A 15,986-nucleotide genomic window follows, 5' to 3' on the forward strand; every position below is an offset into this window, starting at 1 on the left:
CCTTACCTTTTAGTCACAACGTTTATTTTGAAAAACACCAAACGCAGAAGTTACCCAGCTTCGTTGACAGCCCTCCAACACGCTGAGCTAAGTTGTCTGTCTTAACAGCCATTAACCAGTGACAGTCAAAGCTACGTTGTTGATCTAATATTCTTTTGCTATAAGTTTTAGAGGTATGGATACGAGCCGGGCCGTTTGGGATCGTTGCACCGTGCGATTTCCGACCACAGAAGGAGGATATGCTAGTTTTTAATCTGCCACATTTCAGTCAGGCAGGAAGAAGACACTTGCACACAACCTGTAGACCTAAGCCAGGTGGTTTTTATTTAACTGGACGTTTGCACAGAATTTTTTTTCGGAAATGAAAACGACGTTAATATTGCTGCATGCCATCTCGTGCTGTTGGCTGGCCAAAGCCACTCTTTCTAAAACGGATGCAAAGAAGTCGCATAAAGCAGAGGCTGAGGTGGGTACCTGCTGGGCTCTGCCTGTGCATTGCCACGAGCTGTGCTTGTCAGAGGGTCACACAAGGGCCCAAGTAAATGCGAGACACGGTGACTCGTAACAAGTATCCATACCTAACTTGTTACTTTTTATCATTCTGTATCTCGCTGTTTAGACATCTCCATCTGAGCTGTCTGTGTTGGACAGAGGTCTTGTTGTGGCAGATCTGCACTGGAAAGACATTGTGAGGGAGGAAAAGAGACACTCTGCTCAAATCAAGAGGACATTTCAAGGACCAGTGCTTGGATATGTCACACCTGTAGGTCACGCCCTCTGCTACACCTTTTGGTGCTCCTGTTATCACAGCATTAAATGATACAGATGTTTTAAAGTGCATTTCAAGGCTCATGAATCTGAATTTGCAGAATATATTTGGTATTTTGCAATATTGTAATGTTATATGGCAAAAGTCCCTCTATGTATTTCACCTAATGGTAATTCTTTGCAAAGTAACTGTTTAACCGTGGTCATTTCCTTTTCCTTTTCCAAGCAATAATGTCAGACATTTGCCACAATAATAACAATAATGTCCTGCAGCCATCGCCTTCAAACTCATCCTCAAACGGTGAACCTATGACTTAACATTTAATCTCTTTGTCTTTTCCACCTGGCAGTGGAATTCTCACGGTTATGACGTTGCCAAGACGTTTGGCTCTAAACTAACGTCGGTGTCTCCAGTGTGGCTTCAGCTTCGCCGACGAGGACCTGAAACCTTTGACGTTACTGGACTCCATGATCACGACCCCGGTAGATGAGCCACTGCACTCACCGTCAAATGGGAACTTCTGTTGGCATACATGAGATGAAATTTTCTTTTTGTCTTCGTAGGATGGGTGAAAGCTGTACGCAAGTCCAACAAAAAAGTCAAGATGGGTGAGTAGGTGTAATCTATTAATGTAGGTCAGTGTAGGTCGCTTCAGATCAGACGGTTGCTTCATTATTCTCCTGTTCTTTTTTTTCTTTTTTTAACCATCAGTGCCTCGGCTGTTATTTGACGGCTGGTCCTATCAGGACTACACGAGCGTGCTGGGCAGTGAGGATGAAATTGAGGAGCTTGCAAGTGAGCTGGTTGATGTTGCAAAGGTAATTAAATGATGTGTTTTGTCCTTAACTCCCCTGCAACATCGTTTTGTTGGTTTATTCTGACATAACTGCTGTGGACTTTCAGACCGAAGGTTTCGATGGCTTTACTTTGGAGCTTTGGAGCCAGCTAGGAGGAAACAAAAGAAAGTGAGTTGTACCGTTAAGACTTATACGGGAAACTCAGAAATGAGGTTTTTGTCTCGTATTGAACTGTAATCAAATATTTATGATCTGTTATCAAATGCAGGGAGCTGGTCCATTTGGTGAAACACATATGTGAGAGTTTGAAATCCAAAAGATTAGACTGCATTCTTGTTGTCCCACCAGCTGTGACAAGGTGAATGAAATTATGTTATACACAGCAATTATGCATGTAAAAAGAAAAGATTGCCACTACACTATTGGTGCGGAATAAAAGTTTCTCTTCTCTATAATTATCAGTACGGGACAACCAGGGATGTTTGGCAGGGAGGAGTTTGAGCAGTTGGCCCCTGCTGTTGATGGATTCAGCCTCATGACGTATGACTACTCCAGCGGTGCCAGGTGAGGCCAAAGGCTCGAGGGTTCGCTGAAAAGTTTAGGCAAGAAATGGACAGACCACGACAATAGAATCCACAACATTAACGCAGACAGTCTCCGGCTCTATGTCTTTTGTAATTGTTTCAATAGGCCGGGCCCGAGCTCTCCGCTGGCCTGGGTCAGAGACTGTGTTCTCCAGCTTGCTCCCAACCCTCAGTGGAGGCATAAGATTCTGCTTGGACTCAATTTGTACGGCATTGATTTTGCAAGTCAGGGAACAGAGCCAATCCTGGGGGGGAGGTAAGATAAAAACTTTGACTACCAGTGAAATACTGGGTACATTTAATCATTTTGCATCATCACTGCCTTATTTGCATCTGTTTATGCATTGCGTTTCAGAGTTGTTTACAGAAAGAAGTAAACACTTATGTTCCACGTGAGAATTGTTGAGGTCTGATCAGAAAATACTTTTTTTTTTTATATATATAAAATGGGTTGCTCCCAGTTTGTTGGAAGCTCTTTTTCCTTCGCCTTTAAAGGCGGAAGGTGATTATCGAATCGCCGTCAGATACTTGACTCAAGTGGGGCCCATATGACACATCTGAGCCTGTGTCTTGTGAAGCATTTCTCTTGATCAAGGCTTAAGGGCCGCAACGTTCATTATTAAAAAGAAAACGCAAACGGAACCTGAGTGTGTGACACTTTTAAGTGTTTTCTGACCATAGAAATAAAGCAACATATTAAATACTGCTTTTAGACACAGTCCTATTCTTCAAAACTATTCTTTTTTTTTTTTTTAAATCAGTGATTTCCATCTGTGAGAAGGGCTCGTGGGGCTTTAACACTCTCCACTTGTCCTCGGTTTCCTGCAGGTACATTGAGATTTTGCGAGAACACAGGCCAAAAATCTTTTGGGATGAATATTCTGCAGAGCATTATTTCAGTTACAAAAGGTACCTGTTGAATAACACACGAAATAAGCAAAATATGGTTTGAAATTCAAAACTCCCAGGAGCTCCTCTCACCAAAGCGCATCTCTCCTTTTCATGCCAGGAACAATGCAGTGAAGAGTGTGGTGTACTATCCATCACTGAAGGTAAAACACAACATCTGTTCAGTCTGGACAACACAAGAGTCTTACCTCTGCAGTCATGAGATGATTAATAATGTTCTACTTATTTTACAGTCGATCCACTTGAGGATCTCTTTAGCAACTGAACTGGGAACAGGAATTTCCTTATGGGAACTTGGACAAGGACTGGATTATTTCTATGATCTGCTATGAGTGCTGGACTTCTTGGGGAAGATTGTAAAGGCAACATCGTTTTTCTGTGCTGTTTTTTTTTCTCCTTTTTGAACCGAAATGAACTCAGCCTTAACAGATTTTTAGTTAATACTCAACTTGTTTGAGGGTCATGAAAGTGTTGAGAAATCTCGTCTGTGTGGATGAAGCCGGGGCTTGTTGATTTCTAAAAAGGTACTTGAAGCAAACAGTGTTTACTTTAGTGGGTTTTATTTTTATTTTCTGATGAAATTTGTACAGAATCATCAAAGCACAGTCGCACATCAGCATTCAACAACGGCAGGTGCATGATCATCAGCACGGGAAGTTAAACCAAAGGGGTTCAGTTTTTGTTCTGAGGACTTAAGAGTTTATGAGCAAAAGATGCGTCCAGCATCTCATCGCCAAAAGCCAGATATCATCTGCATTTACGGAGCAGATTCATCCAACATCAAGACTTCTGATTTCAGTTATAACATGAGTGACGAGCTACAACTGTGCCAAACATCTGAGCAAGCATCTACTGTTAGTTGTTCAAAATAAATGCTTCATTACAGAGACACAGACTTGGGTTTATTTGGCATTACAAAGCAGAATTAGATTATTTACAGCAAGCGATGTTGACTGCATATTCTGTCCAGTTATTAGGTGTCTGTCTACGACTATGTGCACAGCGTCCTCTTGACTTGCTGCAAACAGAGATAAACATTAAATGGATTTAGAAACAATAATTAGATACTCATTTTCTGTCTGTCGTGAAGGTCAGCTCACCTGTGTATGATCCGCCGTTGTCCTTTACAAAATCTTCCACAATCAGGGGCAGGTTGGCAAAGTCAGGCTCCCGCACCAGTTCAAACACTGATGGCTTTTGAGAGAAACAGCTCTAGTTATTGGGAGCAGGGAACACATGCAAACTGTCTGGTTAAATGTCTTGGACTGTATTCTCCCAGAAATGTTTGAAGATCGCTAACCCCTGTTAGGCTGTAACCGCTGAGGATCCACTTCTGCTCTTCAGTGGCACAACACAGAGCTGAAACTCCCTGCCCCACGGCACACACGGGCTCTGCAAACAGAAGGCGGAGAAAGAAAAAAAGAAGAAGAAGAAAAACTGTATACATGTACGCTGCTGCAAAGGACAAAGATTTTAAAGATGGGCCTTAAACTCACTGTGTTGAGAGATGAATTGTGTAAGAATGCGGTGCAGAGAGCCGCTGTGTGCCAGATCATTTAGCGCTCCAGGGCAGTCCGGGATGAGCAGCGCCTGGTATCTGGCACCTTGAAAAGGTTGTCATGATGTAACACAGAGTCCAGGAAACAGCAGCAGCGGATGAAGCTAAACGTCGGATGAAATTAATATTCTTACCATCTATAGATTCCAGTTTGGCCGGTGTTGCATAGGATTTCAAATTGAAGTCCTGCACCCATCTAGTTGTACTATCGTCAACTCCCACAAAGTCTATTGGCTTTCCCTGCAAGTCAAAAGAGTACAGCAGCAGACGTAAGGGAGGATAATATAAGCTTGATAACTACAAGAGGCCGGTTTCTTCTGAAAATTGATGTCAGTGAGATGTCAAGCCAAAATGATAGGTACAATTTTGGACATACATCTTAAATAATAATCAGATAATTGGATATTTTTATGACTCTTTAAATCAAGGCACAGACAACCTCAGCTGCCCTGTCACTATGTGCCTTCAGACTAAAAGAAGCTTGTAATAATTGAAATCTGAGGATATTAGGATTTTAGGAAAGACATGTAGTGATGTGGCGATTTTCTTTTGATCAGCAGTTAAACTTTTGAAATTAAGTTGCAAGAGTTGCCAAGACACAGTGGCTTGCAAAAGTATTCATTCTCCTTGGTGTTTTTCCCATTTTTTTCTGCCTTACGACCAGGCATTAAAATGAATTTTTGAGTTTTTCTTAATCGTTCAATTTAGACAATGGGCCAACAACGTTGAAGATTGTAAGGAGGTTTGGACGGCAGCTGTTCTGTTGTCATCAGGACCAAGAGTCAAAACAGATGAGGCTGGAACTAATGAGACTGAAAGCCAGAGTCTTTAGTGGAGAATATTCTTTAATACTGTGTTAATTAATACATCAATCGGGTCAAATCAAAGATGTAAGACAGTTGTGATTAGGGAGCAAACAAGAAATAATAAAAATAATTAATTGGGGCAGGCATCCATCATTCCTTTCCCTGCTGACAAAAACATTCCTGCAACATGATGCTGCCACCATTATGCTTCACTGTGGGAATGGTGTTCTTAAGGTGATGAGGTGTTGGGCTTGCGCCAGACATAGCGTTTTTCTTGGTTGCCAAAAGGTTCAGTTTCAGTCTCATCTGACCAGCGGTCCTTCTCCATATGTTTTTGGTTCTTTTCTCAAGTTTTAAACTTGCTTTCCTATTTTTCGCTCCAAGTAATTGCTTTTCTCTGGTCACTGTTCCATAAAGCGCAGCTCTGTGGCATGAACAGCTTATAGTGTCTGGTCTCTGGTGCGAAGCTTTCCGGCTCATTCAGGGTTAACTATGGTCTCTTTGTTAGCATTTTCACAGCTTCTCCTATAGATTTTTTTTTTTTAATCACCCAAACCTGAACTTTGTCCCTGACCTGCCTAGAGAGCTCCTTGCTCCTAATGGCAGTGGTTGCTTGGTGGTACCTCTTGACTTCTGGTGTTACAGACTCTGGGGCCTTTCAGGACAGGTATGTCTACTAACATCATTTGACAGTTAGATTGCATACAGGTGGACCTAATTCAACCAACAGGGTGACATCTGAAGGTAATTTGTAGCACCAGATCTTATTCAAGGGTTTCATAGAATTTTTTCTATCCACTTCACCAATTTGGGCTATTTTGTTTGGGTCTAACATAAAACCCCATCCAAAGAAATCAATCTAAATCACAGGTTGTATTGAGATGAAGCAAAAAAGAAGGGGAAACGCAAAGGAAGGTGAATACTTTTGCTGGGCCACAGTATTAATTTGAAATATGCGTCTTATAAATGTCAACCACATTTCCCATATGATTAACGTTTCGCATTTGATCTTTAAAGATCCTATGGTTAAACTGGACTTTTAAGACCACCGGCTGCACAAAAGACAAGCAAGACTTGAAGCTTTTGATTCTCTTCCCATTTAGTTGCCATGGACACCGCAATATGACCGAATCACGGAGTAACGTCACACTTTTCTTACCCCGGGTGTTGCGGTTTGGAGATTAAACGCTGTGCTGCACAGACTGAAGCACTGGAGAAAAGATTTCGCCGACACTCCTGAATGAATAAAACACATCAGTTTAAACGCTGAAGAGAACAAAGCAAATATTTAACACATCCAACCGGGCTACGTGTCAACTAGTAGCGCTGCCTGAGCACAGCTAACGGGCGCGTTAATGGCTGAATTGAGAACAACTCGGTTGCTACTGATCCAAAGATATCAACGCTTAAATTGACCCACCTTGAGGAGAAGCACTCGCCACAATCAAACAAGTTGGTTTTGCCGACATTTCATGAATCTTTGTTTGAAAGAATATGTGCAAAACAGTGCGAGGAGGAAGTGCAGTCAGCTGACAATAACATCCGCTTCAGTAGTTTCAGAACAAAAGTTCAAGGTAAAACAACAACAAGTATCTGAGAAATTGATTGGCAATGACAAATAACAAGTCTTTTATTTGCTCCCCAACAAACATATTATAACTTAGATATTCGGTATATCCTCGGAAAATGTATAATGATACATGAAAAAGGAAAAAAAGAACTCTTAAATGCTAAAGTATCCACAGCCTGTTTGGGTTTCTCATCTCTGTTTCTGTTTTAGGCTAGAAATGTATGACCCTCCATGTCCCTGATTGGAAGATACATAAATTGCAGTGCTGTCCCGCAGCATTATGGTAACTGTAGTATTTGTACTCGTAAAGTGATCGTTTCATAATTTGGAACGATAACTTAACCGTATCATTGATTAGGCTGTGGAAATATATGGTGCTGTACAATATAGAAGCAAACACAAAAGAGAGTCCGAAATTAGTATGGATCTTCTTTTAAGTTCCGATAGAGGCAGCAAGTGAACATCATCCCCACAAGCTGAAAGAAAACAGAAACAGGGAAGTTGTCAGTTCTCACACACATCCATGATACACACCACAGTTGCTCACAATTTCCACAACATTTCAACAGATGTTCAACCTCTTTTGTATGTTGGTCACTGGTTAAGGCTTTACCTGCAGAAATGCAACCCCAATGCCCACTGCCCCGAGAATATATAACTGACTCCGGATGAACTCTTCTAATTTCATGATACAGCCTCCCTGAGAGCACAAGAAAAGGAGTGGAATTTAAATCTTGTTCTATTGTAACATCTAGATACCCAGAGTCAGTGGAGAGCTTCTCCCACCTCCACCTTATATATGTTGGAGGGATGGTCCCTGAGGCCACAGAGTTCACTGGGAGTTTTACAGCAGCTATCAGGCACAAGACGGAGATTCTCTGCTGCCTGGATCCACACACTGTCTGTCCAGTCTGAGGAGTTGTGACTTCCACAACACATGAACTGCGAGGAAAGCAGAACAGGGAGGACCAAACGAGAGAAGAGGAATGAGTACCGTGACTAACACTGAGTTTCTTCTTGTAATGATAAAGGCCGGAGAGACTTGTCAAATGAAAGTTTATGATGTTTACTAATTTTCATCTGAGCCATCTCCTGCAATGAGCAGAGAACCAAACATCATTGCGCCACACCTCCTGTTGTAGTTTGTCCACAGCCTGCGTGATGCTCTCCTCTCCCGGCTGCTGGTATTTCTGCTGCATGGTCACCTGCAGGTTCTGTTTGAGCTCATCATCCAGCTGTGAGGCAGAAGAAGCACTTTAGTGTAGCCATTGGCATATCTCCTCCCATCAAAAAAAAAAAAGTAGCCCCTGCTCAAGTTTCATTCCTGCCCTTTAACATTCCAGTCTACCTGAGCAATGACCACCCATAACTCCAAATATATGAGCACATATTTGTGACCTCGGTCTGCGGTTTACAGGAGCATTCTTCACATGAATTTGTAAAAATAGAAATAGCTTCCTTTGCTTTACTTTCAAGGTGCAAAAACAAACTGAAATTTTATGTGGACCTGTTAGAGACACAACTGTGACAGAAACACATAGGAAAAGATTACCTGGTGGCAGAAAGGGAAACACTGGAGCGAGAAAAAGGAGGAAGAAAGAGAGGTGTAAGAAGGGTGGACAAACAGGACAAATGAAGAACATGCACAAAAAGGCATGCAGAGCATATCTCACAGAAGAGTGCAGCAACTCGGGCAGTGTATTGTTAGCTTTGGAGAAGGACTGATTGGAAACAAGGTGTTTGTGATCACATGAGATGGAATGGAAAAAAATACAAGAAGAATAAAAAAAGAGCAGGCTTTCTAACTGCAGTATTGACATTTCAAAGACAAAATCAGCAGGTCATGTGATATTCATACAGAATATTATGTCAAATTTGACTGATATCAGTTGCTATATTTTATTGTGCATTAATCTGCATTAATCTGAGGCAATGCTACTCACCTCTTGGTAGTTAATGTAAGCCAGGACGCCAGCAATTATTTCCACCAGGAAAATACAGAACAGCAAAACCAAATACTGCAGAGGAAAGACATGAAATGAATGAATAAGCCTGAAAGTCTGAATCTAACATAAGCCCTGAAAATACAGTCACGTAAAGGAGGAAGTACAGAAGCAGTGGGAGAAAAACTAAGTTCACCCCATGACTTTTATAGTTCTGTAGAACCACCAAAAGCAGCAATAACTAGCAGCAATCACATTCAGTGTGACAATTATCAGTCTCTCACATCATTGTGGAAGAATTTTGGCCAGTTCTTTTTGCAGCGTTGTTTAAGACAATTGAGGTTTGCAGCATGTTTATGCTGTCTTAAGGTCCCACCACAGAATTTCAATCAGGCTGAGGTCTGGAGTTTGACTGGACTATTGCAACACCATAACTCTTTACTTTTTCAGCCATTCTATTGTAGATTTGCTGCTGTGCTTGGGATCGTTGTCCTGTTACATGACCCAAATTTGGCCAAGCTTTAGCTTTCAGCCTGGTCGACTCACATTTGACTGGAATACTTTGGTCCACAAAAGGACTTCTTGGTCGCCTCAGTGACTCTCTGTGCAAAGCAAGCCTAAATCAATCATCACCCCTTCTACCACTGTGCTTGAGAGCTACTATGAGGAGTTTGTAATGTGGTCCTGTGCATTATGGCCAAACATCTCACTTTCACTTTGTCTGTATGAAAGACAAGCTTCCAGAAGTCCCGTGGTTTGTCCAGATATAACTTTGCAAACCTAAGCGATGCTGCCACGTTCTTTTGTAGAGAGAAGAGGCTTTATCTCTTTCAAATAAAGGGATACTTTTTGTTTTGTAGCTGTATTTTCATAAACTTTAACATTTAATATGCTACAGTATGTGAGTCCTGTATTGTCTGAGATGTAGCTCTTGAGTTTTTTTTTACAGTGTCTCTGAATATTTTACATTCTGACCTTGGGATAAACTTGCTGGGACGTCCACTCCTGGGAAGCTTGACTGCTGTGAAAAGTTTTCCACTAGTAAATAATATTTCTCACTGTAGAATGATGGACTCCAAATGGTTTGGAAATGGCCTTATAACCCTTCCCATTTTAACGGGCAGCAACATTTATTTCTCTAATATCATCGGTGATCTGTGATATTGAGTTAACACACGCCTGAATGCTCCAGACCAGCAAACTGCCAAGACTTCAGTTTTTATAGACATGCTCACACTTTCTGATTTGATTAGCTGTTTTAATTCCTACGGAAACAGTAAGGATGTACTTAGTTTGTCATGCACTGCTTCTTAAGGTTTGAAGTAAATAATGTCAAAGTACGATACATCATGTGGTATTTTTCATCTGAGGCTGTATATACAGTACATTGTATATATTTTTAATCTAATATGTAAAACCTTTGCATGAAAGAGGTTGTACTTCCTATTTGACATGACTGCATTTGTGCATGCCTGACAACCAAAACACGAGTAATACTCCTGACATTAAGTGATTCCTATGTGGGAAAGGTTCATTACAAACGTTGCTTGGGGGAATGTGGACATAGAAAAAAAACTGAGAGAAAGATTTCAGCTTGTGCAGGTTTGCTGTTGAGTGACAGCCTTTCACTGAGAATGTCTGCCTCACTTTCACTCTCTTCGGTCCAAGCAGCCGTTTGCGATGCCCCTCATTCCTCTGGCATGAGCCACACTCTAAATCTAAACTCTTAAAGATACACTCTGCATGGATTTATCTGTTATATCTGACACACACGCCTGACATACTGAGCTGTACTGACTGCAGGCAGACAAGACAGAAGGTCACCAGGGATTAACTTTCAATATACTACCCAGACTCAGTGTGTGGGTATAAACAGGAACTTAAACATGTTTTGGTTTCGGATTTGACATAATCAAATAAACTTTGTTGCTGGAGTGAAACATAAATCCAGTTTCTGTGGCAGGCAGTGTTTTGTGGGACTGATCAACTTACCACAATCAATAGACTCCTCATCTCCTTCAGAGTGGCACAGCACCCGATCATCCCCGTCACGATCACAATGACTCCAGCAGCTATCAGGATGTAAGCTGAGACTGAATAGAGGTTGGAGTTCAATAAACTGATGTAGTCTGCCTTTTCCACTAGAGTCCACACTCCCACTGCCAACACAGCCCCTCCTGCCAGCTGACAAAAGGTTCTGCGATCAGCTCAATTCAAAACCAGATGCTCACGTCAAGAATGCTTCTCATAATTTTAGGAAGTTATAACTTTGCTCAAATATGATCATAATGCAAACAGGACAAATCTCTATTCGTTCACTGGGAGCCTCAAGAGACATACAGCTAAATTTGTTTTCATTATGTGATGCACATAAATCTCTGGTCATACAAACATTTTTCTCTCTATCCTTAAAGCTTAAAGGAATTGAGAGTTAATGAAGTAAGGATAATACAAAAAAGATGGATTGTGTCCAAAAACAAAACATTTATCTTCTATTATTTTAGCATTTTAGCACCATATTCAGCTATTGCAACTATAGCAAAAATACTATATTTCTTAACAATGACAACCACTGTCAATGTCACAACACAATAATGTTTATTCACATGCATGACACTGTGAAGCAAAGAACCAACATCATGTTGCAAATATAATTTATCCCAGCAGTCATTAGAGCCTCTGATGGGAAGGCTGTTTTTTTTATTTTGTAACTTCTGTGAAACTGTACTCACCCAGAACAGAATGTTAAAGAGAAAAAGTAGATATTTCAGACAAATTGTCCCACAGGTATCATCTCGAGCTTCCATTCTGGAAAAAAAAATAGATGTTCGTAGTCTGTAAACAAGCACAAGGAACATTACCAAATATTAAGGGTCCTAAAAGTTCTTTTTATAGGATTTGGTGGTGCAGCTGAGGAGAGTAAACACAAGATGCTTTGAAGGCATGTCATAGCTCCCAAAGCTGCTCTCACATAGTATTTTTTAACCACACAGCCTTCTTCCTCTGCTCTTGCATGACGTCCAGCTAAAGTCTTATTTTGTGAGTGCTGTATCTGATTGTGTGTGTGGTTAGCTGCGGTTTACACATCAGATTTCCTCTTTCAGTGCATTTTAGTTCCACCTTTGGAGTGAAAAGGTGATTTACTGGGTGGAGTTCAAACACAGCTGCAGCATAAATGAGCTTATCTGACAACATGTCACATTTGACTGCATTTTTATAACATTTGACTGCACAGTAAACTGAAAGTGGAATGTGTTTTATTCTAAACTGGCATCAAGTGGTTATAGCAGAGCAATGGAAAGAGCTCACAGATGAAATCAAATATGTTGTGGGTAAAACATACTTAACGACTTGTGTCACATGTCACCCAGTAGACAGATGTATGTCGCCCATCTTTGTAACTTAAGCCGATCCCTCAATCTTCAGTGATACATCGTTGGTTTTTTACTGTCTACTTCACGATTTAGTCAGTGTGGTTTTATGCAAAACTCAGGTTTTTCTCAGCTTCTATTTTGAGAGAGTGTTTGACTCCGAGCATCATGGGAAAATCATGGTTATACACAACTGAATATCTCAAAGACAAACGAATCAAAACAGGTGAAAGGGACATGAGATATCAAATCACAAACTTCTTAAAGTTTACAATAAAACCTTTAAGATACACGATCAACGTGACTGGGGGAAAAAAAGCAGTCCTAATATTCATATTCAAAGTTATTTTTAACTCATTGTGTAATGGAAAAAAACTGCTCTCTCTTTTTGTTGAGACCAAGATACTCCTACCTGATTTTAGACGTTGGACCCCAGCTGGATGGTGATTATCGGGGTAATGTCTCTTCAGATTCCACGAACCCCAGTGTCACTGTGCTACTGTGTTTGAAGGTGAACTGCAACAGCGTACGTTCTCGGCTGACAGTAAGACCCAAGCCTCCCACTCAAGCGTCTGAGCGTCTGTCCTCTTTTGGCTCAACAGGCAGCTTGCCCCTTCACAACCCACACAGAGTGCTTGTCTGCCCCCATCTGGTTTTATATTAACATGAGCTTCACTGGCTTTAAAACAATCCAACATTGTTCAGTAACTTAAAAAAAAAAAAACAGGCCACAGAAAAAAAGTCATTCGTAATGTATTTTACTGGAAGTATTATAGACATAGACACATGACAATATGACATAGGAGAACAATAAATATACTATTGAGTAATAAATGACACTGTTTTTGTGTTAGAATGAGTAACTTCGGGGACACATCAAGTCATCGTTGGTGTTGGACGGCACTTGAGTCACAGGTTTCTCCAGAAGCCTGTCCTCTACTTTTTATTGTAGGCACAGCAACCCCTTTTGCCAGTGTCCTCAGTCAATAAAACTGCATCTTCACATTGTTGATCATGTCTGGTAACCAACACCCTAAAAATGTAGAAAAGTCCAAAAAAAAAAAGAAAGAAAATCTATGTGTAAAACAAACCGCTACATTTGAGAAAAACATTTGTCACCCCATGATCCTGTTAAAATGTAAGAGGAACGACGCCCTACGGTTTTTCCAAGTACGGCACATTGCAGTCAATAATAACTAAATATGAGAAATAATGCTTAATTGTTATTCAAATTCTAATCATTAAATTACTTCATTTGACTTAATCTGTGTCTGTCAAGTCATCCAGAGTCATTTTGACAATGAATTATTGATACCCACAATTCATCAGACAAAATATATGCTCCAGACTCCCAAAGGTGAGTAACTACTGCTCAGATTTTATATCTTAAAGGTTATGATTTTGGTTATGGGCTGTTTGTCAAACAAAATAATTACAGCATTTAAAGACACTGCCAAAAACTGCAGAGACTAACGCTTCTAATCACCATAACATTTCTCTAAAAGTGCCACCGAAACTGACCATAACAACCTTTGTGAAAGTAAGATTTATTGAAAGACTATCATTTAGTTACATTTACATTAAGTAGTGGAAACAGGGTGTGGCAACAGTGAACAATACAGAGTAAAGAGGAAGTGTAAAGACAAAATACAAAAGATTCAAACATTCTGCAGAAACTACATGGTGTGAAGGCCGTTCAGGTAAAATAATCTGCACAGTAAAGGAATGCTACGTCATACCGAGCCAGGTGAGTCATCACTTCTTCCATGTTATGCCCAGTCTTGGCACTGCACTCGTGAAACAGCGCCTGGTACTGCTGTATAAGTCAAGAGGACAAAAAAAAAAAAAAAAAAAAAAACACATTTCGCTCAATGCTTTCTTGGAGCCGTGGCTTTGACTGAATCCCCACAGAACGTTGTTTGAATATTCAAATGGGCCTCACCTCCGCCAGCCTCTGACCATCTGCTGTTGTCACTTTTCTGCCGTAATTGTCTGCCAAGTCCAGCTTGTTCCCCAGTAGCATCAGAACAGTACCTTCGCTCATCTTCACATGGGACAGACGCACAACAGGTTGCTTTATGCACTTTTTACTGTACAAACGGTAGCAGCAGGGACCAGTACTACAATATATCTCCTGAAATCTAAATAATATCCTCAAAATTAGAAAGAAGAATCTAAATAATGTTTTAAAATGAACTTGTCATTAAGATAACTTGTGTCGACTGAGATTCTTACTACACCCTTTCCTCAATAACCTGCATCTGTATTCAAATGACTGTTTTGCATGTTTTTACATCCATCCATCTACTATAACTCCACCGGCTCACCTTGACAGAGTCCATCCACCCTCTCATCGCGGTGAAGGAGGCGGGGTGAGTTATGTCATACATGGCAAGGATGCCGTCAGCCTTTCGGTAGTATTGCGCAGTGATGCTGCGATACCTGAAAATGCAATCGGTACGGGGAACAGGATTTTAAAAAAAACTTCACACCCAGCAATAAGCAAAATGTAGTTAACGAGTAAAGAAGAAAAAGCTGAATAATTCATGAAGCTTGATAATTGATTCTATGGCGGAAAGTCACATATCTGACCTCTCCTGCCCTGCAGTGTCCCAGAGCTGCAGGGTGATAGTGGTGGAGTTCAGAGTTAAGGTCTTCATCTGGAAATCTATCCCTACGAAATAACACAGCTCCATGGTTTCACATTTTGACTTCATAACGGTACCCTCCAAAAGGAAAATACACAACAAATACATACAAGTTTTGCAGCACAGCTTTAAGAAATGCAAAAAAGACCATCAGCTATGAAGGAAAAATGCAAGTCAAAATGATGCTGAGTGTCACTGATTTTAGATCTTTGACTCTAAAATTGGCCACCTTTGGCTTTGGTCACAGACCCTGCAAACTCTGACCATTCTGGCAGAGAGTTTTTTTAATATAGCTTCCTGTAATCTCTCCCCGTGTGGTTTGAAGACATTCACAGAGCAGTTGAACAGTTGCCGACATGGCGCGAACCCTTCGGCCAAGTCAAGTACGATGGTGTTCAGGTCGGATAAATGAGATTTTTTTTTGGAATTGGTAAAGATTAACTTTGCCTGCAGCAAAACATCTCCAAACCATCCATCACCCTCTCCTGTGCCTCATGGTAACAGTTCCTCCTGCTTTCATCTCTCTGATGACAAACATTTTATTATTTTGATCTTATTTCAATATTTTTATTATTTCATTTTATTCATTGTAATATAAATATACATTTTTAGCATTTAATATTTTATTCAAACAGTTTAAACCAAAATTCTTGAGCCTTTATTGGATTATCCATAAAACTCGCTTCCAATTATGCACCGTTCAATCCATATGATGCGTCTTGCTAAATTGAGTCATCAGCTGAGCTGTCAGACAGACTAGACGCATAGAGAAACTTATCCCCTGCAGGGGAAGTAACCCGGGGAAGTAACCCGGGGCCTCCCGCTGAGGCGGGTCAGAACGGGCCTCACTGAGGCTGACACACAGCGAATCCTTTCTGAACAGCACTAATACCGTCATAGTTTTTGATAGTCTCTTTATCTAAAACTACAATCGTCTTGTTTCTTGAAAATGTTCATTCTGATTTTTTTTAAATCTCTTTGAAATTTTGGAATGGAAACATTTCTTTAATGATTTTCGATTGTCTTGAAGG

The 15,986-nt window shown here is 40.7% G+C and overlaps 4 protein-coding genes across 8 annotated transcripts; 1 reads left to right on the forward strand and 3 right to left on the reverse strand.

The window, feature by feature from the left end:
* Nucleotides 1-23: 23 nt before the first annotated feature.
* Nucleotides 24-4,123, forward strand: chid1 (chitinase domain containing 1). Its single transcript, XM_075469970.1, has 12 exons — nt 24-466; nt 620-763; nt 1,119-1,251; nt 1,333-1,377; nt 1,481-1,587; nt 1,673-1,734; nt 1,835-1,924; nt 2,029-2,130; nt 2,257-2,406; nt 2,979-3,059; nt 3,160-3,202; nt 3,293-4,123. Exons 1-12 carry the CDS (start codon nt 362-364, stop codon nt 3,389-3,391), a joined length of 1,161 nt encoding a protein of 386 aa, XP_075326085.1. The 5' UTR covers nt 24-361; the 3' UTR covers nt 3,392-4,123.
* On the reverse strand, nt 3,603-6,928 carry gatd1 (glutamine amidotransferase class 1 domain containing 1). The gene is made up of 7 exons (XM_075469977.1): nt 6,844-6,928; nt 6,583-6,659; nt 4,752-4,857; nt 4,556-4,663; nt 4,360-4,451; nt 4,160-4,253; nt 3,603-4,077 (listed from the first exon to the last, which is right to left on the reverse strand). Exons 1-7 carry the CDS (start codon nt 6,890-6,892, stop codon nt 3,962-3,964), a joined length of 642 nt encoding a protein of 213 aa, XP_075326092.1. The 5' UTR covers nt 6,893-6,928; the 3' UTR covers nt 3,603-3,961.
* Nucleotides 6,929-7,024: 96 nt separating this feature from the next.
* cd151 (CD151 molecule) lies at nt 7,025-12,914 on the reverse strand. 5 transcript variants are annotated; one of them, XM_075469972.1, is made up of 9 exons: nt 12,720-12,914; nt 11,669-11,771; nt 10,929-11,120; nt 8,937-9,011; nt 8,546-8,566; nt 8,124-8,228; nt 7,780-7,935; nt 7,607-7,693; nt 7,025-7,469 (listed from the first exon to the last, which is right to left on the reverse strand). In XM_075469972.1, exons 2-9 carry the CDS (start codon nt 11,741-11,743, stop codon nt 7,410-7,412), a joined length of 771 nt encoding a protein of 256 aa, XP_075326087.1. In that variant the 5' UTR covers nt 11,744-11,771; nt 12,720-12,914; the 3' UTR covers nt 7,025-7,409. The 5 variants fall into 5 exon arrangements, with proteins under 5 accessions (XP_075326087.1, XP_075326088.1, XP_075326086.1 ...); XM_075469973.1 differs by having other exon boundaries at nt 7,786-7,935; nt 11,669-11,744; nt 12,720-12,913; XM_075469971.1 differs by having other exon boundaries at nt 11,669-11,744; nt 12,720-12,912.
* A 135-nt stretch (nt 12,915-13,049) lies between these two features.
* LOC142384054 (EF-hand calcium-binding domain-containing protein 4B) lies at nt 13,050-15,973 on the reverse strand. Its single transcript, XM_075469978.1, has 5 exons — nt 14,900-15,973; nt 14,635-14,749; nt 14,250-14,351; nt 14,047-14,123; nt 13,050-13,340 (listed from the first exon to the last, which is right to left on the reverse strand). The coding sequence occupies exons 1-5, from the start codon at nt 15,061-15,063 to the stop codon at nt 13,244-13,246; spliced, it is 555 nt and encodes a 184-aa protein (XP_075326093.1). The 5' UTR covers nt 15,064-15,973; the 3' UTR covers nt 13,050-13,243.
* Between the last annotated feature and the right edge of the window lie 13 nt (nt 15,974-15,986).

The sequence above is a fragment of the Odontesthes bonariensis genome, chromosome 7, assembly GCF_027942865.1.
Source record: "Odontesthes bonariensis isolate fOdoBon6 chromosome 7, fOdoBon6.hap1, whole genome shotgun sequence".
NCBI lineage: Eukaryota > Metazoa > Chordata > Actinopteri > Atheriniformes > Atherinopsidae > Odontesthes > Odontesthes bonariensis.

What these genes read in the sequence shown, in the direction of transcription:
- chid1 (XM_075469970.1), top strand. Translation starts at nt 362, where the DNA reads ATGAAAACGACGTTAATATTGCTGCATGCCATCTCGTGCTGTTGGCTG. An exon ending in CGCATAAAGCAGAGGCTGAG is followed by an intron (nt 467 to 619) that starts GTGGGTACCTGC and finishes CTCGCTGTTTAG; the next exon opens with ACATCTCCATCTGAGCTGTC. An exon ending in AGCTGGTTGATGTTGCAAAG is followed by an intron (nt 1,588 to 1,672) that starts GTAATTAAATGA and finishes GTGGACTTTCAG; the next exon opens with ACCGAAGGTTTCGATGGCTT.
- gatd1 (XM_075469977.1), bottom strand. Translation starts at nt 6,892, where the DNA reads ATGTCGGCAAAACCAACTTGTTTGATTGTGGCGAGTGCTTCTCCTCAA. An exon ending in TCCAAACCGCAACACCCGGG is followed by an intron (nt 4,858 to 6,582) that starts GTAAGAAAAGTG and finishes TTTGACTTGCAG; the next exon opens with GGAAAGCCAATAGACTTTGT. An exon ending in GCGGTTACAGCCTAACAGGG is followed by an intron (nt 4,254 to 4,359) that starts GTTAGCGATCTT and finishes TTCTCTCAAAAG; the next exon opens with CCATCAGTGTTTGAACTGGT.
- cd151 (XM_075469972.1), bottom strand. Translation starts at nt 11,743, where the DNA reads ATGGAAGCTCGAGATGATACCTGTGGGACAATTTGTCTGAAATATCTA. An exon ending in GTTTCCCTTTCTGCCACCAG is followed by an intron (nt 8,229 to 8,545) that starts GTAATCTTTTCC and finishes TCTGCCTCACAG; the next exon opens with CTGGATGATGAGCTCAAACA. An exon ending in TTGGGGTTGCATTTCTGCAG is followed by an intron (nt 7,470 to 7,606) that starts GTAAAGCCTTAA and finishes GTTTTCTTTCAG; the next exon opens with CTTGTGGGGATGATGTTCAC.
- LOC142384054 (XM_075469978.1), bottom strand. Translation starts at nt 15,063, where the DNA reads ATGTATTTGTTGTGTATTTTCCTTTTGGAGGGTACCGTTATGAAGTCA. An exon ending in GACACTGCAGGGCAGGAGAG is followed by an intron (nt 14,750 to 14,899) that starts GTCAGATATGTG and finishes TTGCATTTTCAG; the next exon opens with GTATCGCAGCATCACTGCGC. An exon ending in ATGGTCAGAGGCTGGCGGAG is followed by an intron (nt 14,124 to 14,249) that starts GTGAGGCCCATT and finishes TGACTTATACAG; the next exon opens with CAGTACCAGGCGCTGTTTCA.